This window comes from Esox lucius, chromosome 12 (genome assembly GCF_011004845.1).
Source record: "Esox lucius isolate fEsoLuc1 chromosome 12, fEsoLuc1.pri, whole genome shotgun sequence".
Taxonomy (NCBI): domain Eukaryota; kingdom Metazoa; phylum Chordata; class Actinopteri; order Esociformes; family Esocidae; genus Esox; species Esox lucius.
The window spans coordinates 8,521,102-8,544,719 of record NC_047580.1 but is presented as its reverse complement, the minus strand read 5'-3'; the positions used below and the strand labels follow the sequence as shown (position 1 = coordinate 8,544,719).

At 41.4% G+C, this 23,618-nt stretch overlaps 1 protein-coding gene across 1 annotated transcript; it reads right to left on the bottom strand.

The window, feature by feature from the left end:
• Positions 1 to 104: 104 nt before the first annotated feature.
• LOC105024972 (interleukin-17 receptor C) lies at positions 105 to 14,007 on the bottom strand. Its single transcript, XM_020051474.3, has 17 exons — positions 13,634 to 14,007; positions 10,142 to 10,157; positions 9,919 to 10,017; positions 9,496 to 9,599; positions 9,306 to 9,383; positions 8,721 to 8,829; positions 8,432 to 8,601; positions 7,786 to 7,854; positions 6,335 to 6,401; positions 5,371 to 5,561; positions 5,208 to 5,255; positions 5,064 to 5,109; positions 4,825 to 4,976; positions 3,274 to 3,342; positions 3,136 to 3,187; positions 2,931 to 3,038; positions 105 to 2,483 (listed from the first exon to the last, which is right to left on the bottom strand). Exons 1-17 carry the CDS (start codon positions 13,730 to 13,732, stop codon positions 1,657 to 1,659), a joined length of 2,304 nt encoding a protein of 767 aa, XP_019907033.1. The 5' UTR covers positions 13,733 to 14,007; the 3' UTR covers positions 105 to 1,656.
• Positions 14,008 to 23,618: the final 9,611 nt, after the last annotated feature.

Sequence of the window (23,618 nt, the reverse complement as noted above, 5' to 3'; positions counted from 1 at the left end):
TCTGGCTCCTCCCCTGAGACCACTTTGCCCCCCAAAGACCACTTTGGTTGTTTATTAAAGTAGTTTATTCTTTGGGTCTGCAGGGACCCCAGTTGGTAGTCTGTGTATGTTAAACATGTTGGTAGGATGAGGGTTAAGCAATATGTGACAAGGAGATGTGGTATATGGCCAATATAGCAGAGTTCCTGGACCATAGAGTGACCATATACCACATACCCCTGTGATGCCAGTTTGACATAATAAGTTTTATATGACACCAATCAAAACATGGCCAAATGACATAAAGAAACCATAAAACATGCCAGTTTAATTCAAAGGTTTGACAGCTATGCCATATACAATTCAAGTCAGTTTGGAACAGATGGTTGATGTAACAATACCATGGCATCATATCTATTATCTCATAAATGAAACAAATGACACATCCATTCATCCATATATTTCAGCATATAATACCTGTTAAAAAAAATACTATGCAGCAAATCTTGGGTAATTAAACAGTCAGGACTGTCCAGACAAACAGTCAGGACCTATTTTGGTTTAGTTCAGTTCAGTGCAGAGTGGGAGTGGTATACTATGTCTGGGACAGAGCCTGGACATAGTATAAACAGGGCTGCCCATCCCTGTTCCTGGATAGCTCCAACCCTAATTTAGCACAGATGATTCTAATATCTAACTGCATCAGAAGTTAAATCAGCCTCCTAACAAATGTGTTTGTAGAAAAACCCTAGAGGATGGTAGCTCCCCATGAACAGATTTGGGCAACCATAGTTTAGCATCTCTCTAGTCCATTATGGCACTGTACATACACCAGCTGTGCAGCCAACTAGTTAAATGGACCTGTGCTGGTTTAAGTTATGGCATATTAATACTGTGGATTCAGTTGCAAGGTTTATTATAAAATTATCTGGAATGGATGTTTAAACTGGAGGCTAACCAGGACCAACAATGTTTGTGAACAGTTTGTCAACAAATAAGACATTATTTTGATATTTAGTGGTGAAGTGGAGCATCTCTAAAAGATGTCCAATCCCTCCAGTTAATAAGTATTTAGAGTACACTTTGATGGTATTACATTTTACACAGTACACTAAACTATCCGGAGTTACACAGCTTGACATTCAGGCAAACACACAGAGGTTAGACTGATGTGTGATTTCATGGTTCGTTTGCCACACCCCACTTAGTATAATTTCTTTTTTTACAGATGCCGTGTCTTAATTTGACCCAGTTTCTCACACCAGGAAAAGAATCCCAATGCAATAGGAAATATGAACTATATTTTAATGAATGGAAATACATTTGGGGGGTTAATATGATTTTCATTAGGGCAAATCAATTCTAAAAGTATACTATGCAAACAGCAAACTGAAGGCAGGTGGGGGACAAATTTACAGGATGATCTAATAGAAATATGGCATCTGTAGCCCAGAGGACAATATAGAACTATTCTACAGTAATTGGCAAATCAAGTGGTAAGTTATCTTAGTGGGGAAGTATGAATACTTGGGGGTGAATACTATATGAATATCCTCTGTTGACTTTGGTTCCAGGCAATGTGAGAGGATCCCCTGGTCACAACACCACCTGTATCATCTATCTCATGTAGACAGTCAAGCAGGTGTGATACATGCCCTATTAGTTTTCCCTTCAACTTCAACTTCTGGGACATTTTCGGACTCTCGTCTTTCTGAGGGCTCGTCTGTGACAGTTCAACCTGTGAGTTAGTCGCCTAGCCAACCAAAGTGACAAAGTTTTGGAGAAGAGTCTGGACCAACAGTGCCAGCTGTCATCCCCAGTGTTCCCCCCTCTAGCTAACCCGCCCAGCTCTCGAATTAGACCCCCAAAATCACAAGGAAGGCAGTATCGGGGGACACTTCTGAGGTCCTTGGGGATGTCTCTGCTATGACCGAGGCCCTGGAAGTAGACAAGGGCAAAGTTGTGGTCCCTACCCCCCCCCTGTAGTGACCCCTGCAGACAGGAGAGGGCAGCCCGGAACACCGGCCCGGTCACTGAGGTAGGCTCCCAGGCATCATCCTTCCAAACCTCTTCCCTCTTCATTCCTGTTCGCTCCTTTTTCCCTCTTCTTTCTTCATGTCCTTCCCAATCTTCTCCGCTCTCCTCTTGTCTCATTTCATCACCTGTACCCCATCCGGTCTTTCTCACCTCTCGCTCTTCTCTCCAGATTCTGTAGGACTCCTTAGCTTCTGGGCTCCAGATGATCAGAACCCGGCCTCCTGCTTCTCTGACTGCCTCCCACTGTCCATAAAGCCAGGGCAAAGGACCCAGCTCAGACACCCCAGTCCTGGAACTATCCAAAGTCCCAGGGTTGGCCCCATTAGAGCTCTGGGCCCACAGAGCCATGCGTACTTCAGCGCCCAACTCCCCCTGTAAGATCGAAGCCAAAGAGCACACAGCTGACACATGGGCTGTATGCCCGGAGGAGCACACCAAGAGGACAGGCCTCTGGATGGAGAGCCAACCTGCAGGGAGGGAGAGAGGGGACAGAGAAGGACAAACACATACACAGATAGACACAAAGGCAGACAGAAAAACATACATACACATACACACAGACACACAAATATACACATAAAGATGAACACAATGACACACAGATGACAAACAGATGAAAACAGAGAGAGAACGAGTAGAGTGGGTTGACAGTAAAAGAAAGACAGGCAGACAGACATACAAAAGAGAGGGAAATTATTGTAACATATTGCTTGATTATGGTGTTATTTCACTGGTGATGGCCAATAAGTGATCGAGACTAAATCAAATATGGATTCAATTCAAAGTCTTCAGTTTGAAGGATAAATTGAGACAGCCAGACACAAAGACAGGTCAAAGACAGTTATTTTATTATAGAAGAGGTAAATGCAACACATGGTGAAATGAAAGGATTAATTTATATGAGAAACACTGACCCGTGACTCCCTTCATGGTCACATGGTAGAGCAGGCTTCCCAGCATAGCCGCAGAAAGCAGAAGAGCCATGGCTGTAACAGCATAGAGACCCCATCTCCTGTGGGAATCTGAGGAGGAATAAAGACAGTAATACACGTGTAAGGTGAGCGTGTTGGCACCAGAGAGCGGTTGCGTGTGTGTGCATGTGTCTTTGGATAAACTCACAGTCAGGACAGAGTAGTCTCCTCCCAAACTGAAACACATCTGACCGCCACACCTTCAGAGAAAAGCAAGAGTGTGTGTGAAGGAATCTTTACAGGTAGGATACATCATATGGAGACATTCCAGTTTAGGATGTCATACCTGCACACAGAGTCCATCAGCCAGAACTGATATGGGCAGGTCCAGCTGGGTCTCTCTACCGCGCCCACCCTGCAGAATAGAAAACCGCACTTAGCAGAAACAAACAACAGTGGTTACAGTGCAATTAAATGAAGGGGTCAACTGTAATAAGTAAACAACTAAAACTCTGTAAGAGGTGAATGTAACAACTGAATCTGCAGTTTGACAAACTTATTAGACAAACTTCGACAAAGCCTAAACGACTTAATCCATTCAGTTGACAAATTCCATTTTCTGAACAGAAAACTATAGAGATATGGGCCCATATTCACAAAACATTTTATCTTACCACTAAGAGGCCTCCCAAACAGCAGTAATGTTTTTTAGCTAAGAGTTCCCTCTTAAATCCTATTCACAAAGCTGCTAAAACCAAGGAATGAGGAGAAATGTTAAGCTAAGAGAAAGGGTGGGGTTGACCCCGTTTGCCCACAGTGATTGGCTGATAGGGGACGGGTCTCTGTCAATGAACTCCTCATTGCAATACTGTAGAAGAATGTGTCATGTTGCCATATTGAAATAAAGATAAAAATGTAGGCTAAGTGTTACTGATCAAACATGAAACCAAGAATTATATACTGACTGGTCAGGATATGTTCAGCTAATTATCAGCCTCTTACATGTCTGGCAGCTCATAAATAAATGCATGTCAATTTTTTGATGGTGCAATAATTCTTGTAATTACAGTGGATATAAAAAGTATACACCCCCCTGTTAAAATGGAAGGCTTTTCTGATGTAAAAGAATGAGACAAATATATAAATCATGTCAGAACTTTTTCCACTCTTAATATGACCTAAATGTGAAGTCTTCGAAGGGGGAAAATGAAAAATAAAAAACTCACAGTAACCTGGTTGCACAAGTGTGCACACCCTTTAACTAATACTTTGTTGAAGCACCCTTTGATTTTATTACAGCACAGTCTTTTTGGGTAGGAGTGAATTAGCATTGCACATCTTGATATGGCAATATTTGCCCAGTCTTCTTTGCAAAAGCACTCCAAATCTTTCAGATTGTGAGGACATCTCCTGTGCACAGTCCTCTTCAGATCACCCCACAGATGTTCAATTGGACTCAGGTCTGGACTCTGGCTTGGTCATTCCAAAACGTTTATCTTCTTCTGGTGAAGCCATGCGTTTGTGGACTTGGATGTGTGCTTTGGGTCGTTGTCGTGCTGAAAGGTGAACTGCTGCCGGCAGCAGCAGTCCTTTTAGGATTGTTTGTGACTTGGTCTTTGTGACTTGGGAGTCCTCTTGACTAATCCTTACATTACCTAGATTTAGTCCCAAACATAGGATAAACACGCCTTAGGACAGAGTTTCTCCTAAATCAGCAAGTTGGGAGCTACTTCCAGCTTTAAGATGTTTTGTGAATATGGCCCCAGTTGCTTTATCGATGAAAAAATCTTCAGAATGCCAGCCTGGTTTAGCCTGGCTAATGTGCATCCTGATTCTTCAGAGTTCGACCGGGTGACAGAAAGCCCACCAGATCTGTGAAGCTAGACTTTAACCTCACCATGTTTACAAAATAGATAGCTCCCCTGGATACACATCCCTTCTTTTCCTGGACACAGAGTTGAGCAGCAAAGGACGCTGGGATAGTGGAGGTGAGATAGACAATGAGACGCTTCAAACCAGGACCAACATGTGCCTCCCATTTAGACATATCTGAAGGAGAAAGAGAGAAAGAAATGTTAACATTGTTAACAACATCAAGTTCAACATTTCCTTCACTGTGGTGACCTGGGCTCTTACCTGACAGGAAAGGGCATTGGACATCATGGCTGCCTTGATAGGAGAACTGCAGAAAGCAGAGAGATAGTAAAACTTCTGACTATAACCTCCATGCACTGTATTATGCGGTCAGATCACTGTTGATCATTGCTCAAACAGACTTACCCACACACACATCTGAGGGTGTCTGTCCACGGCCGAAACATTATACCTCTAACAAAGGGAAAGAAATCATCACGTTATCGTCAGCCATGGTGTCGCTCTCCTGCCACCTCCATTGTCTTCATCGTCATCCTCCTCACCGTCACCACCCTAATCCGTCACTCACCAGGACTCCTTTCTCCACGGTGTCCTCCAGTGTGGTGTTGAAGATGGGAGTGCAGTGGGTCGTGTCATTCCAGCAGAGGGAGGCAGAGGGCTTCAGGTCAGACGGGGGACAAGGGGAGGCCCAAGCCAGGCTGGAACCCAACTCGCCATACAACGTCACGGTTCCGGAGAGCCACACGTCTCGGTTCTCCGCTGGTCACACAGAAAGCGCACCGTTACTCACAGTAGTGTGAGGGTTGAGCACCAACAGATGTGTTTTCAATGACCTTGGTGAAGTCAGAAGTATAGCCTGCCGTTATTGTTCAGATGCTCAATTAAGATGTCAGTCCATCGCTGTTAAGAGGTTAAATCGGAACCAGAAACGCACAGCACCCCTCCCCCCACTTTAGAATTTACCAACAAGTCCATGGGCTACATTTCCCCTCCAAAATCAGAAAGATGCAAACACCTGCAAATTAAGTATTTTTCAAAGAACTAATGCTGTTTGTAATATTATGGAAATCAATGTTTCATTAAATATCTATGATACTATCTAGGTTTTCTGTAGTCTGTCCAAAAGAGGCTGGATCTCTCTAAAGATTCCATCCTGATAAATCCCAACTTTCTGGGACAAAACTTCTCAGAAGAGAGAGAGCTGGGTGACGACATCACTGGAACTGATTTCTTAATACTACACATAAAGCATAGACACTACTGATTATCAAACACACACAATAAGCTTAGCTATGGAATTGCTTATGTATATTGGTGTCATGTATAGAACTGTCTATGGACATTTATTGTTAGGACATTTTAAGGGGATTTAACCAGGATAACCTGTGACAGTGGGGAACTAGGTAACCCACTGAGGTGAGATTTTGTTTTCCCAGAGTAAGTGTGCAGCTTTGAGCTTTCACTCTGTCATTTCTTGATTCTCTTGGTTCACAGAAAAAGAAACAAATGAACAACCTCCAACGTCTACTCACCATCTAATGAGCTGTTTACAAAGGGGCAAACTGTGGTCCTCTTTGCATCTACATGTGTGTAATATACCTGAAGACAGACATACAGAGAGACAGTTTAAACCATGCAGTAAGGTCCCATGTCCTTTGCACGTTATCTGATAGTGATCTGTTTTCATTATGATATAGTGGGGAGAACAAGTATTTGATACACTGTCGATCTTGCAGGTTTTCCCACTTACAAAGCATGTAGAAGTCGGTAATTTTTATCATAGGTACTCTTCAACTGTGCGTGACGGAATATAAAACAAAAATCCGGAAAATCACATTGTATGATTCTTAAGTAATTCATTAGCATTTTATCAGGATTTATCAGAAAAGCAGAACTTAATATTTGGTACAGAAATCTTTGTTTGCAATTACAGAGATCATACGTTTCCTGTAGTTCTTGGCCAGGTTTGCACACACTGCAGCAGGGATTTTGGCCCACTCCTCCATACAGACCTTCTCAAGATCATTCAGGTTTCAGGGCTGTCGCTGGGCAATACGGACTTTCAGCTCCCTCCAAAGATTTTCTATTGGGTTCAGGTCTGGAGACTGGCTAGGCCACTCAAGGACCTTGAGATGCTTCTTACGGAGCCACTCCTTAGTTGCCCTGGCTGTGTGTTTCGGGTCGTTGTCATGCTGGAAGACCCAGCCACGACCCATCTTCAATGCTCTTACTGAGGGAAGGAGGTTGTTGGCCACGATCTCGCGATACATGGCCCCATCCATCCTCCCCTCAATACGGTGCAGTCATCCTGTCCCCTTTGCAGAAAAGCATCCCCATAGAATGATGTTTCCACCTCCATGCTTCACGGTTGGGATGGTGTTCTTGGGGTTGTACTCATCCTTCTTCTTCCTCAAAACACGGCGAGTGGAGTTTAGACCAAAAAGCTCTATTTTTGTCTCATCAGACCACATGACCTTCTCCCATTCCTCCTCTGGATCATCCAGATGGTCATTGGCAAACTTCAGACTGGCCTGGACTGCTGGCTTGAGCAGGGGGACCTTGCGTGCGCTGCAGGATTTTAATCCATGACGGCGTAGTGAGATTGATCATCATCTTGAACTTCTTCCATTTTCTAATAATTGCGCCAACAGTTGTTGCCTTCTCAAGCTGCTTGCCTATTGTCCTGTAGCCCATCCCAGCCTTGTGCAGGTCTACAATTTTATCCCTGATGTCCTTACACAGCTCTCTGTTCTTGGCCATTGTGGAGAGGTTGGAGTCTGTTTGATTGAGTGTGTCATGCAATAAAATGCAAATACAATGTGATTTTCTGGATTTTTGTTTTAGATTCTGTCTCTCACAGTTGAAGTGTACCTATGATAAAAACTATAGACCTCTACATGCTTTGTAAGTAGGAAAATCTGCAAAATCGGCAGTGTATCAAATACTTGTTCTCCCCAGTGTAGGTAGTTTTCCGAGGCCTTACCTGGACACAGACACACGGCAACAGGTAGGGGAACGTGAGATTCACAGACGGAGACTTATTGGTGTCAATCTAGGAAGAACGACATACCCATGAGCTGATTATCTACCCCTCTGATACATACTGACATAATTATAAAACATAAGTCCCCTTTCCAACAACCTCTGATTTACCACCATCTCACGCTGTAATGAATTCCACAAGACTGTCGAACATCAACGCACCTGCCGAGCATCTAATCTATACGCATGTGTTAGTTAGATGCATTTATAGATACATTTATTTTGATCCATCAGTAGATGGATTTATTTGATAAGTAGGTTTATTGTTATTGAGTGGTACATAGTTTTTTCCGGATGGTAAGAATGTGGTTAAACAATGGAAGTGTCTTTGACCTTGAAAACAGCAGAGAACTATTCACAAAAACCCAATCCCTGTTTTTCCGTTACAGGGTGTGTGATAATGTAGAAATAGCAACTAAGTCTTTAGGTGGATTTTTATTTCTCATGTATTTATTTCCCTCACCCCTTTAAGACCAAAATGTCTGTCATGATCAAAGCAAAAATGGTTGGATTCTGGTCGGTATAGAAGGGATTTCCAAAGCTCTACCCATGTACACACACACACACATTCACACAAGTGAGCTTACGGTAGTAAGAGGAAAGATGCCAGAGCACGCCAAGCCTCCCTGCCTATAGCACACCCTGGTGTCCACGTCAAGCGAAGGAGCAGGCTGGTTTATCGGGTTCCCAGTTGTTATTGTCACGGTCAAGGATCGAGCCAGCTCATCAACAGACAGGTTGAACATTGGCACTGGATCTGCAGTGCAGACAGAGAGGAGTCGCAGTAAGAGCAATATTATAACAAATGGCCAATCACAGCTGAGGCAAGGGGATGAGTAATGGAAGTAGAAAGGCCAGGTTCGTGAGGCTCAGTACCTGGACAGATGTTCTGTACTACGTAAACTTCTCTCAGAGGTATGGAGGACAAAAACACAGCCACTTCTCCCCCTGCTTCACCTGGGAAACAGTTTAACACCAACTCCCACTAGGTGCAGCAAGAGACCCAAAAAAACAATCAGATACTATCTCACATACAATTGTTTTTCTATCTTTATGGGGACCAGAAAACCGATTGACCCAAATTATAGTAATTATTATTTACATGGTTCATCAAGACAATAAAATGAGAAATTGAACATGAGTTAATTGAGTTAACTGAGAAATAAATGATTTCTCATACAAATACAAGCAGTCTTTCTAATGACAGCTGTGTCTATACAAGGTAATAACCCAAATTCTAACACTAATCCAAAATGTAATTTTACCTAAACCATTAACCAGAAATAAAAATTATTCTTATGAGAACTGGTTAAAAAAAACTTGAGGAGAATTTTACCCTATTATTAGGTTCTTCTGGTCCTCACATGTCTAGTAAAACCAGGATAACACCCAAATACACACCATAATGTGTGTGTGTGTGTGTGTGTGTGTGTAAAAAAATGTGAAACTATTAGATCTTACCAAAATCTGTTGACCAATGCCCACGCGGTACAAACGTTTGATTTGGATGGTTTTTGATCGTTGCTTATTCTCCTTCCACTTGAAATACAAATAAATAGAGAGTAAGAATGTTACATTATCTTCTCGTAACTTTAATAACTAAAGCAATATAGAGTGGAAGCGTGAAAAGTTGAACTTCAGAAAATGTCACCTGCAAAGTGTCATTTTTCACTCCTTTTGACTTTGTTATGAAGATCTTTCTGAGGGTATTAGTTGACAGTTTCAGGTAGGTAATTTTCAGCGTCCCATTAAAATCTAGAGAGCAAAATTGGACACAAAAGAATAATGGGAGTGACTTAAAAGTTGAAAAACACCTATTTTCAACACTATCGCCACTGGCATCAGGCATTGCCATCAAAACTCAACCATTGATTATAACTGTCTCGCACTGCGTCCAGTCAAAGCTCAAAAATCACACACAAACATTCTATATTGTGAAAAAAGCTTTCATTTGGTTCCTGGTCCAAAAGGTAGAAAATGACATTTCTGTGGCATAACATATGGTCTCTAAACAGGATTAAAAGGAGATGGAGCAGTAATTGGTTTACATAGAAAATATACTTAAAGGCCTTACCCTCACGTCTCATTCTGACAAACAGACGAACACAGACAGAACAGGAGCCTTGTGATGGAGAAGATCGGACTGTTGACAGCTCCATCTGGGGAACACTCTCTACAGAAACAGTAAATCTGAACAGTTAAAACTGAGTCTGGAATTGCTGAAATACACAATTTCTGCTTTATACTGTGTAGAGGATGAGCTCTACAGCGGGACCATGAACTGAAGTAATCCTTACCATTTTGGTGTATTACCTATGGATGAAATGTAGGGAACACAGACAAACAGGGAAAGTGGGAAAGAAAATAATGTTGTTTTGAGTTTGTTTTTTCCTTATATTACACAACATGGGCTTGGAATTACAAAAATGGCCAAAGTATGCTAATGTTTAGTAGAAAACACCAAGTCATCATCATAAAAACAAATGTACAAATTGACAATCTTGTAGCAGTTAGTCAAGAATAGCTAGCAATTCAATTTGCTTGCTAAATTTTGGTCTACTCCCCTGGGTCACTCTATGAAACGGGGGCCCTTTCATTTTGCCTTTAGTTATTTTGTTGGAGAGAGGACATCCTTAACTATAGTGAAAATGTATCGTGCCATGTCTTTTTATAATTATATTTACAGCTTCAATGCGCCTAGGCATAGATTCTAACTTGTCTCTGGAACTCTACTGGAGGGATGGAACGCCAGTCTTCCAAAAGATCTTCTCATTTGATTTGTTTATAACGGTGGTTATACTCTCTAACACTTCGATCCAAAATCTCCTATAGGACTTCAGTTGGGTTGAGATCTGGTGACTATGTATACTGCAGCTTATGATCACATAAAATTCCTAAGGCCATTCAGTAACTCCTTGTTGCCTGTTGATGAAGGCATTGCCATCTTGCAAGAGACCGAATTATGAACCCTCTTTTCAGGTCACTTAGATCCTCCTGCAATCTTGATCCTAAATCCAGGTCAACAGGGCCTGCTCAGCATTTCTATACACACCACAGAGCATGACAGGATGTTGCTTAAATGTATCATGCAGCACACCTCTATGGAAGCATCTGCATTCGTTATGTTCCTCTACTTGAAAAATGTAAATCCTTTGTGCCATTGGTGTACCCAGACTTACTCTGGGTCTTTTATTTTTCCCCAAAGGTTTTGGGCTGAACAAAGTATGCATTAGGATTTATTCAGGATAGACAGAAACCTCGCTGGCTAAACGCTTCAGTAGCTACGTTATATAGGAAGCCTAAAATTGTGTACGGTTGTATTGCAACTATTTCCTTGTGGATTTTGGGGTGATATAAGTAACAACCCCTGGCGCAGAAAAAGAGGAGAGGTTTCCACGATTCTCTCGTCTTTTCACTTGATGAAAAAGTCAGTTATCGTCACCTATTGTATACTGATAGTTATTGTTAATGTCATTCACGAATGAAAGAAAAATGAACCATGAAATGAAACAGATGGTCAGTGTCAAGTTAATCTTCAGTCTCGCTAGCAATTGCTCAATTCTTATGGCTATTCCAAGTAGTAAGTAGATAGTAGGCAGGGGCGCTGTTTAGGGGGGAAAAGTTAGGACAATTCCAAGGGTCCATCACTGACAGAGGCCCCAAAAAATAGGTAACAGCTGCACAGAGGGGGCCCAATTTTTGTCATGGGGCCCAAAATTCATGGCGGCACCCCTGATAGTAGGCCTATTACTGGCTAATAAGCTGTTAAAACGGCCAGTGGCAAAAGCCATACAGTTCATAGATGCTAATTGTGGTGGAAGTAAACTTATAAAATAAGAAACATTAGTCAGTTTAACACAATACATAATGGAGTCTAGCTAAATATTCAAACTTGGCGTGATGTTAATGCGTGACAAAATGATCTAATGTCGAGACACAATTTTATGACGAGGTATGTCCCAATCGTTCCCTAGAGTAATCTCTTTCTAATTTAACACATTGAATGTAGTGTATCAACCCTGTTATACCTGTTGTTGGTTTGGATGTTTGCTAATGTAGGGAACTAGATTCAAGAGCATAGAGTTTCAAATAATTATTTTAACAACGCAGAACACTCTGCACATGTATTGCTTAGTTGTGTAATGGTTAAAGACACAGCGTGTCACATAGGAGACCCTGGTTCAAATTTAACAAGGGCAACAACATTCATTTCTTCTAATTGCGCCGGCTGAACTAGGCTTGCCTGGTTCCTTTACTTGTTTCCACATCTCTCTTTGAATTTCCATGTGACACAGTAACTGGCTGGTAAGCATTTTAGGCCTCAACAAGCCATTACTAGCCAAGTGATACATTTAATGAGACCACATGGTCAGGGTAACAGGGTTGACATCAGGCTTGCGACTGCCCATCGCTCTGGCCGTGATTCCACGGAAATCATTGCAGGCTCTACGGCCACCATGGTCTTTGTGCTCCTGCTACTGTCAAAATCCCACGGTCAGCAGTCGGTCTGTTTGTTCGTAAGTTTAGGTGTAAAGTGTGTCTTAAACCAAACTTTAAAATTACATCTTAGTTTGCACAGAATGACGAATTCGCCATGGACAACCAATCAATATCACTGATGATTTTAGAAACAGCGTCACACGTCACATAATTTAAAGGCACTAGCAGGAACGCAACTGAGAAACACAAGAACGGACTACGTGTAGGCAAGCTAGTTAGCTATTTAATAATTGATCAATAGATAGCTAGCTGACTTTTTTGTGCTTAGTTAAATCAAATCAGCTCTTGTTTTCCCGGACTCAGCCACAACATAACCCGGTGCATCGAACTACGTAAACAGCGGTCTGCTTATGGTTAGGGACAGTCAACTAAATACACGCCTAAAGTTATTTATTCAATAGCTTTATAACCATTATTTTTGTAAGCTCCCAATCCTCTTACGGCCTTGCCCCAAGTCTGGTTGACATGTTAAGCTTGTCCCCCTCTGTCAAACATCTTATTGGAGACAAATACATCCCCACAGGCCATGCTGTATCAAAAAGGCATTAATAGCGCTTCCCGAAAGTCATGTGACTTAATCAATATTCTGATATTATAACGGGGATCTATCAAAGTAACAGGTTTGATGACAAAGTAGGAAGAAAACTAAATATTTAATCAATAATTAATTTAAGTATTCATATGCCAGTCTTTAGAAGAGAGAATTATTCAATGGGACAGGTCGAAACGCATGTTTTGAAGATGTTTTAAATGCCAAATGATGGCAACACATTATTAATTATCATATAAATGACAAACATAATGACAAACAAAACATGTGATGTTACCTGAAAGTAAACATGCTTAACTTATATCCAAATATATCAGAGCGGCGCAAAAAGCATCCGTTTCGTGGAATGACCCCTTAATAGCGTTACACTACATCTAAAATGTATTTGGTGACATCAAAATGATGACAAGTGCTTTAGCTACAAATTGATTGTGATTTTTAGAAATGGTATCGTGTTCTCAAGCAATTCGACTTAATCTTCAAACAATCACATTGATGATGCATTGAGTAGCACGCTCAATGCATCATCCCGAAACCGAACGTTATAGAAACGAAACGTGCAATAATAACGTATTAGTCATAATAAAGGAAAAAAAGATTCTACCGACAGAAACTTTAAATACGTTATTTTTTCCTGGAAAATGTAATACCGTCATTTTACTTACTGGATTTTTTTTTTTTAATTAAAGTTACATATATCCAAAGACAATCCACAGAAAGTATATGATAAGACCTTTACCTCCTTGACGGTAAGTGTTATCTCATCCGCAGCGCGTAGGAGCAGCAGCAGACAGAGGAGCAGCACAGAACACGATGGTCCATTTACGCAGCGCTTCATGACCACTGGTCACTACAAGCAGGCTGCCGATGCCTAGCATGTAATGAACACTTGAAAAAGTCACAGCGTATCTGACGTTGCGGGGCACAAAATCCTGCGGGCCAACAGACTGGATCCATAACCTAGAAAAGCCTACATCGTAAAGTAAAATACTATAATCCAATTAAACCGAAACTTAGCAGTGTATGTCGTTTTGTTATGTTCTCAACGAACATGACTTGTTACGAATAGTTCCACGCGTGAAGTTGTGCTGGGTGACTCAGTAATCGCAGACTCATTTTTGCCACAGCTTCACCTCCCCTGCCTTTTAGTGCAACCTAGTCTCATTGGAATACGTAGATATTTTACGGAAATCAATGACACCCGATTTAATCAAATGTTATAAATGGTACTAAAACGTATGATATGTTACTAATGTTACTAAAACATATCATACATTACGAATTTGCACAAAATGTTTCAAACCAGCGACGTTCAGCTCTGCAGATGGGCGTCCTTCCCATTGCTCCATGCAGGGGTGACATATTTGGTGGAACGAGTAATGGCCGTACAAAGGTTGCTACAATAAGTACAGTGGCATTTTTATATGTAAAAAACTGGCAGGACCCAAACCATTTCAAAATGTAGGATCCATACCAGTAAAGCTACAAAACTCCCTCTTGCTACTGATGTGTTTATTTAACTCATCAACAAAACAGCTTGGGTCCACAAAACACTTTTAACGACAGTGTGGCAATGCATTGAATTGTGGCTGTCCCATGGTATTGCGAGGGAATGTTTTTACCCTCTTCAAAGTGGAAAAGTTCCTCTCTGACTTGGATGTAGTCATAGGTGTTGTTATGATAATTTTCAGCAGAGTGACGGTCTCAGCAAAAGCCTCCTCTAGGTTGTTCTCATGGATGGATCTTAACAGAGACAGGGCCGTCTTACCAGTGTGAAGCTCAGTGTGGTGGTACAGAGTGGTCAGCTCAGACTTCAACCTTTCCTTGTTTCCTAGAGGCCATAGTTTCACCCTACAGTCAAGCTCAGATGTAGAGAATGACAGGACAAATTGTGGGAAGAGTGAGCTGTCAACCAGCTTGGCAGCGATCAGGTGGTCACTTTGTGATAACCTCTGCTCCACCTGGGAGATGACTGTGTCACTTGCCTCCTTCATCACTGGCGCTGTGTTAGTTACTCGTCAACCTGGCTCGTCTGTTCCATCGTGAATGGTAGCAGTCCATTCATCAGTTTGCATATTCTGAACATTCTCCTTGAAACGGGTGAGTGCATTGCTAATCCCAGATACATCGATGCTACGTTTTTGCAGAGTGTTGTATAAAACATCAACTTCTGGCATAAGGAAGAAAAAACAATCGGGAGTTTTCCTGACAGGCCATATGCCTCACGTTTGGTGGCCTCATCCCATCCTTGTTGTGTGCGTATGTCCTCCATACACAGGAGCAGCGCAGCACGGTTTTCCCAAACTGCATTGACAGTTCTACTTTTAAAGTTCCATCATACAGCGAGTGGCCTTGGAATGCGTCTCTGTGTTGCCTCAGCAAGGGCCGCAGCATGTTTTGGAGCGCCAGAGAAAAAGGTGGCAAAAGCAGTTAAATCTACAAAACACACCTTCAGGATGTGCATCCTTGCTGAACAAAGTTGTTGCAAGGTCAGGTTAATCTGATGAGTATAGCAGTGAACAAACCGGGCATGTCTCTTTCATTAGCGTCTGTACCCTTCTGACGTTTCCACTCATTACAGCCTCACCATCATAAGTCTGAGCGATCAGCTGTTCTCCCAGTTTCAGTGGTTAGGGTTAGGGTTATTAGAGAGGCCAAGTCCAGTTTTATCTTTGACTTCCACAAACTCAAAAAACCTCTCTGTCATTATATTGTCAGGCAACATGTATCGCAACACAACCACCATTTGTGATTTACAGGAGACATCAGTTGTCTCATCTGCCTGTATGGAAACAAATTATGTCTCGTCCACTTACTTGGCTATCTCCTCCCTGTACACTTCATACATACTTCATAACAGTTTGTTTTGTACAGTGCTAGATGTCCCTGTGAAGATGGGCTGAGCGTCATAGTGCCTCAGAAGTCTCGAATCGCCCTCACACTCGAAAATGCATCTGAATATTCCAGGATTCAAGGAGTCCACCAACTGTGGTTTCACATTTTCCTGTATGCACTGTCAACTTGGGCTGCGACATTTACTCTTCTAAATAAGCCCAATTTCACAGCATTGTCCAGATGACTCCCGCTGCTCTCATGTTGTGCAATTCTCTCAGAAAGATGTTTCAAATCTTTGTAACACATCTTCGACCAAGTACCATCTCCACCAAATAGCAGACATGGAAAACAGAAGAGTACCTTCTTTTGTATGCTAACTGTTAGTCACTTTTTCTACAAAAACGACTCCACATTAAACCCGCGGTTACTTTTACTAGCAGTTTGAGTGATGACAACATCCCATGGCTGATGGGCACCAAGTCGCTTTACTTCAAGTTTCTCCTCCAAATTAAGGGTTTCAAACCGGTGCTCGAGTATGAAATCCACTTTATTCATTTTCTCAAGTTATCTGGCATTTGTGAAGCTAACAAGCTAGCTAAGACAATCTACCCTCCTCGCTCTTCTGGCCTAATGTTGGCGCCAGACAGACAGCCAATCAGGTATGAAATACAAAATGATGCTGTAGTGGGGCTACCGGCTGTCAGCCCCACTTGGCATCACATTCATGTGATCTATATTGATCACACTAACATTCTGAGCATGTGTATTAATATCTTCACACTTACAATGTACATTGCATTGTGAGAGAGGGGCTACTACTGCTGCAAACTCCAATTGGCAGAACGCAGTCTGAAGCAGCAAGGTAGGTACCAATGAACATGAAATAAAATCCTAACACAAATGATATGCAATTTAGGAAGATGCAATATTCATAGATAATAAATTATATGAAGTAATCCTTGAAAAAAAAAAAACATAATTTTGTTACAGTTCTTTCTGTTGACAACAGTTGGTGCTGGGCCCCACCTGCCCCTAATGACCAGTCGCCCCTGAATATGTAATAAATGCATTTTAAAGTTACAGTAAACGTTAGGTATTACAGCACTGGGGTTAAGATTTGGGTTAAGGTTAGGTATCACAGCACTGGGGTTAAAGTTAGAGTAAATGTTTTGGTTATTGTTAGAAAGAAAATCACTTTGTAACACCAGCACTCGCCGCTCCTAACAGGAAGTTCCTATTTGTATCAGCGGGTAGTTCAAATACTAAATACTCCAACAGAAGTAAACTACTTAGTCCAAATGTACTTACACATTATTGGAAAAAGTACTAATAATAAATCCCAAATTAAATATGTAAAATAACAAATACACATAGTTATTAGAACTCAGGCTTTGAACATCCTCCAAGTGGAATAAATAAAGTAATACATGAATATAGAGTCAAGTAGATAACAGAGTAAATACAAAGCATAATAAGTCAAATATGTAATTCAATATTGTTGACAGTATCAGGCAGCACTTTTCTTGGGATAAAATAAGTGCAGGAACTGACAAATCGCACATTAACCTATGTTCATCAAAATGTATGTTGTAATAAGGCTTGTTCCATTGAAGTAGACTTTACCAGATGGCCCAGATGGCCCTTTTGCCTAAAAAAGGAACTGGAACTTTGTTTGCCTAAAATTAGAAGTACTAGAACGCCGTTCTGGACCGTTCCAGCCCAAGTCAAGCTGGTAACAAATAAAAGGCTTTGTCCCCACAGAAGTGCTTTTGATTCCAAAATGTCTTGCATAGCCAGTGGAGGGATCTGCACTAGGAAATACTTCAGTTTCAGTTCAGGACTTTGAACCCATGGCACCCTGATGATTTGGAGAGGGCAATATTCACCCCATGTGTCCAGCCAGTTCTGTGTAGGCTTATGTGTTCTTTTCAGTGTTGTAGCTTAGATGTTCTATAATAGTCTGCTGTAAATGCTACGAGTCAGACATATAGGAAATTCTTTCTCAGTGCTTATTGTTCCAAATTGTTGTGTTTTTCAACACCATCTCTTTCAAACATACATGCCACACACAACAAAGTGCACACACAGACCACAAAACGCACACACACACACACACACACACACGCACACACACATTCATAATGCTTAGAAACTGATGACTCAAGTTGACGGTAAGCAAGGTCTCTAAGTGGGTCAGGCTTTCAGAGTGAGACCAAGGCTAATTCTGTTTAAACACCTGTACACACACACACACACACACACACACACATGCCGACACACACACATGCAGACACAGGCAAACACACACACACCTTTTAAGGCATGGTGGCATCAATCTGCTGTGTGTTCTATGAAGTGACTAGCGTTTTCCTGTTTTAAAGATACCAATGTTTCTTATCAGTTCACATGGTTTTAGAAAACCCCTGGGGGAAAAATCGGTTTTAAACAACATACAGAAAATCTGTGAAATTGCAACAACTTTGTATTTGTTTTTATGTATCAGTGACCAATAATGCATTCATGTATTATTGTATTCATGTGAAATCCATAGATTAGGGCCTAATTAGTTCATATCTATGAACAGCTTTCCTTACATGAACTGATGTAGTAAAGTCTTTTAAATGGTTTTATGTTGCATTTATATCTATATTTTTTGTCTCCACCCTTCACCGATCTGATTACCACTGTAAATAAAAGCCTTGCAAAAAAAAACTTTTTAAAAAGTAATTAGGGAAAGTACTTTAAAACCAAAAACAGTTAGGAACGTTGATCAGAAAGCCACTATCTAGTTTGACCATCATTTGCCTTATGCAATGTGACTTATCTCACTGACATACAGTTGATCAGGCCTTTGGAATGTTGTCCCACAAGTTGTTGGATATAAGCCGGGGATAGGAACGTGTTGATCCAGAGCATCCCCGACATGCTCAGTGGGTGACATGTCTGGTGAGTAGGCAGGCCATGGAACAACTGGTACGTCTTCAGCTTCCAGGAATTGTGTGCAGATCATTGTTACATGTTGTGGTGCATTATCATTCTGAAACATGAGAGGAGAGTTGGAGAATGAATGCAATGGGCCTCAGTATCTTGTCATACACTCACCTAAAGGATTATTATGAACACCATACTAATACTGTGTTTAACCTACTTTCGCCTTCAGAACTGCCTTAATTCTATGTGGCATTCTATGTGGCAACAAGATGCTGAAAGCATTCTTTAGAAATGTTGGCCCATACTGATAGGATTTGTTGGATGCACATCCAGGGCACGAAGCTTCCGTTCCACCACATCCCAAAGATGCTCTATTGGGTTGAGATCTGGTGACTGTGGGGGCCATTTCAGCCATTTCAGTCATGTTTAAGAAACCCATTTGAAATGATTCGAGCTTTGTGACATGGTGCATTATCCTGCTGGAAGTAGCCATCAGAGGATGGGTACATGGTGGTCATAAAGGGATGGACATGGTCAGAAACAATGCTCAGGTAGGCTGTGGCATTTAAACAATGCTCAATTGGCACTAAGGGGCCTAAAGTGTGCCAAGAAAACATCCCCCACACCATAATACCACCACCACCAGCCTGCACAGGCATGATGGATCCATGTTCTCATTCTGTTTACGCCAAATTCTGACTCTACCATCTGAATGTCTCAACAGAAATCAGACCAGGCAACATTCTTCCAGTCTTCAACTGTCCAGTTTTGGTGAGATTGTGCAAATTGTAGCCTCTTTTTCCTATTTGTAGTGGAGATGAGTGGTACCCGGTGGGGTCTTCTGCTGTTGTAGCCCATCCGCCTCAAGGTTGTGCGTGTTGGGGCTTCACAAATGCTTTGCGGCATACCTCGGTTGTGACGAGTGGTTATTTCAGTCAAAGTTGCTCTTCTATCAGTTGGGCCATTCTCCTCTGACCTCTAGCATCAACAAGGCATTTTCGCCCACAGGACTGCCGCATACTGGATGTTTTTCCCTTTTCACACCATTCTTTGTAAACCCTAGAAATGGTTGTGCATGAAAATCCCAGTAACTGAGCAGATTGTGAAATACTCAGACCAGCCCGTCTGGCACCAACAACCATGCCACACTCAAAATTGCTTAAATCACCTTTCTTTCCCATTCTGACATTCAGTTTGGAGTTCAGGAGATTGCCTTGACCAGGACCACACCCCTAAATGCATTGAAGCAACTGCCATGTGATTGGTTGATTAGATAATTGCATTAATGAGAAATTGAACAGGTGTTCCTAATAATCCTTTAGGTGAGTGTAGTGTCTCTGTGCATTCAAACAGCCATCGATAACATGGTATTATTATTGTTGTCGGTAGCCCTGCGCATCAGTGGGCTAGTGTCCCAGGTCCCAAGACTGAAGTTGGCTTCAATGCTGCAGACTGCAATCAGGTCAAGACCCTGGTGAGAACGTCGAAAAGGAACATTTTGAATGAGGAACAGAAGCGTTCAATTTGCAGTGGTCTCTTAATGTCACCCAAAACCTTCCTTTTTTGACTTTTTTGGAAAGGAAAGAAAAAGGTGCAGTGGTCTCTTTTATTATTTACTTCAGGATGGGCTATAGACAATAACTGCCATAGACAATAAATGCTGTAATGGAAGGTACCATGAATTTACAGGTTTATGCTCTCAGGTTTCCTCAAAACCATATGCAAATGCATATTGTGATGGTAATTCCAATGTATCGACACTCGGGAGTAAGAAACAGAGACAAAGTTCTCTTGGCACATTCTAACAGTTTTATTAACTATTATGCAAATATGAGAGACGCGTCAACCGCTTACCAACATAATCCAGACATGTGTGTCACAATCAAAGTAAAGATCTACATACCAGCCAATGGAAAGACAGACATTTCTCAAATGCACCTTAGTCAAAAAGTTCCATAACAACATACACACAGATACATTTGCAATAAAGTAGAGTGTAAAGAGAGCTGCCGTGTCAACATGGCAGCAAAAGGTGTTCGTTAATTAGCATATAAATATAGTAATTTATGACATGTCAACTAAAGCTATAGCAGTGAGCTTATCTTACACCTCATCTCTCATTTAATTAAACCACAGGGTGATAGCAAACATGCTCCCACACATCCTGGAAACTCTAAGGGGAGGTTAAGTGGGGGGTCTTCATTTCTGTGAAATCTTTAATTAGTGATCTGGGTCATGTTGTTATTATAAAATTGCTTAGATGAAAAACATGAAATGGTATACAGTACAAAGAAGGAAAGAGATATACACCCACATTATGGCATTTAGCAATATTATTAATATGTAGTTCAACATCAGACCCACCATTTTAAGCACAATATTTTCACTACAAGGAGCAAAAAAATTTCAAGTCTTATCGTAAAGTCAAACTTATAATTTCTACCTTGGCTTGTTTTCAAGAACTTGTGCATTTTGTAAAGTACAGTCAAATCTATGACCAGGAAGTGACATACACAAAATCTAATCATACCTGGAACTAGTTAGTGAAATAATATTACAACATATGACCTTTGAAATGTGTAAACAGGAAGTGAAAGTTGTAATAGTTTACCAACATACAGTAAATCAGTTAACATATGACTAGTGTTTTTAGAATTAAACTGTCAGTCCTGCAGGCCTATCATGGATGTAGCTTTCATGGTACAGAACCTGTAGAACCAGTGCTGTCTGTGTGTATTGGAAAATAAACCCGCCTACAGACACAGGTGTGGACCGTCACGTTGGGAAGAAAATCACCAAAGACAGATGACAGTGTCCCATTTCGACATCTGACATCCTGTTCACAACCTTCATACTGTTCACAACCCTCATCCTGTTTACAACATATTTACTGTGCCTTCATAGAGTCTACAACCGTAGTTCTCCACCCCAGGCCTCAGGACTCAAAGAACTGCTGGTTGGATTTCTAACACTTTCAATACTGACCAGCTTAGACCTGGGACACCAGGTGAATGCAATTAACTGTCAGGCAGAACAGAAAAATAGCAGTAGTCTGGGTCCCAAGGCTCGGAGTTGAGAACCCCTGATCCACAACCATCTCACGTTTTGAAAATGCAAATTTTCTAATTTCATTGTCTCAGGATTTCTTAGGTAAGAATCTTTTTTAGTTTTTAGTGGGTAAAATTATATTTGTCAGTGATTATAACGGATTACAAGTGTAAGCCTGCTAGGAATTGGATAGGTCAGGGCTGGCCAACCCTGTTCCTGGAGAGCCACTGTCCTGTAGGTTTTCTCTCCAACTCTTATTTAGCACACCTGATTCTAATTAGTAGTTGGATGAAAAGCAGACTCAGGTTAGTCACAAATGAGGCTGAAGAGAAAACCTACTGGACAGTGGCTCTCCAGGAACAGGGTTGGCCAGCCCTGGGATAGGTCTTTACCAACTTTCCATAAGTAGCAATATAGATTTAGCAATATTCGACCAATCATCTTAGAAAGCTACTCAAGTTTGGGGAAGTTCCTTAGGTAGCATTGGTTGACAGCAATCTTCAAGTCATGACACAAATATTTGATTGGATTTAGATTGAAGATCTGAGTATGACATCCAAGGACATTTACACTTATTTTTCTCAATCTCTCAAGTCAGTTGTCTACTTTGCCAGTCTTTGAATGGCTACAGTACAGACACCTGTATGCTATTGACTGATGATTTGCACACAGGTGTATATCAAAAATGACACATGCAGAGGAGAATGACATCACTGCTATATAATGTCAGAAGAAAATTCTCACCAGAACAGTTTACATCTCCAAATGTATTAGAAAAGCCAGCATTGTTATCAAACCTTTGTTGTAGTAACTCAAGGTCTGGCAAAGCAGAACAATAGAACTATATTACTTAGCTATTCTACTGTAGCTTTGCCTGTGTGCTTTCAGTTGCTGTCATGCTTTCTGTCTCAGTTTCAGATTTCTTGCACACCTGACCCCAACCAAGCCTTGTCAGCGGTAGCATAAAGGGCCTCTCAGAAAACAGCTCCGGGTAACAAGGAGTAGAAAACTGCAAAGAGCAAGAAGCTGTTCCCCGGCCCAGGTTTTTGTTTTATTTATCAGTTGAATATAGTTACATCCATTTTTTAATAAATGCCCTCCAGGGCCAAGAACACTGGCACAGTGCCCATTCCCTGCGTCTCCCCTCACAGTGTAATTGAAGACAACCACCAAGTGGGCGTAAATCTTCCATAAGCTATATAAGGTATACTGTACATAATGACTGAATGATAATAATGGTCAGGTGTCAGGTTTCTGCTGGGACATGAGGTATTGGTCACCTGTATTTGCTATTTGACTATCTTGTCCTCATAATAGACCATCTTAGTTTGACCAGAGCCAGCCGTTTCCTCTCGAGTGACCCAGATTATTAATGAACCATGTGCTCACCCAGGAAAGCGTGATCATGGAGACAGAAACTTACTCTGATGCTAAGATTAGATTTTTTTTTACAATGGTAAACGACATTTGTTAATCTCAGAGATGGTTATAGAATATAACAAAAAAGAAATCCAGCATGGACATTGCTATTTAAGGCATAATGTGAGGTAAAAACAAAAAAGAAGCAAGGATCAGCCAATGAAGTGCAAAGAAGATGGGAGTCCCACACAGTTGAATACATGACAATTGTGGCAGCCCTTGATGCTGATGGCCATGCAGCTGTCTACTGGTGACTGGAGGCTTCTATCCTGTGTGTTTTATCCTGGGTATTCCCTGTGTACTGACTTCCTGCTTACTACAGGGAAATGAAGATCAAAGCACAAGAGTCCAACCCCCGCTGTTCACAAATGTTTGTATAATGTCAAGTCTACTGCTGTAAATAAATGTGATCACTCTCTGATTGAGATGTACACACAAGCATACATAGCCAAAGATACATAGGCAAATGATTGAGCACACAGGACAAAGAC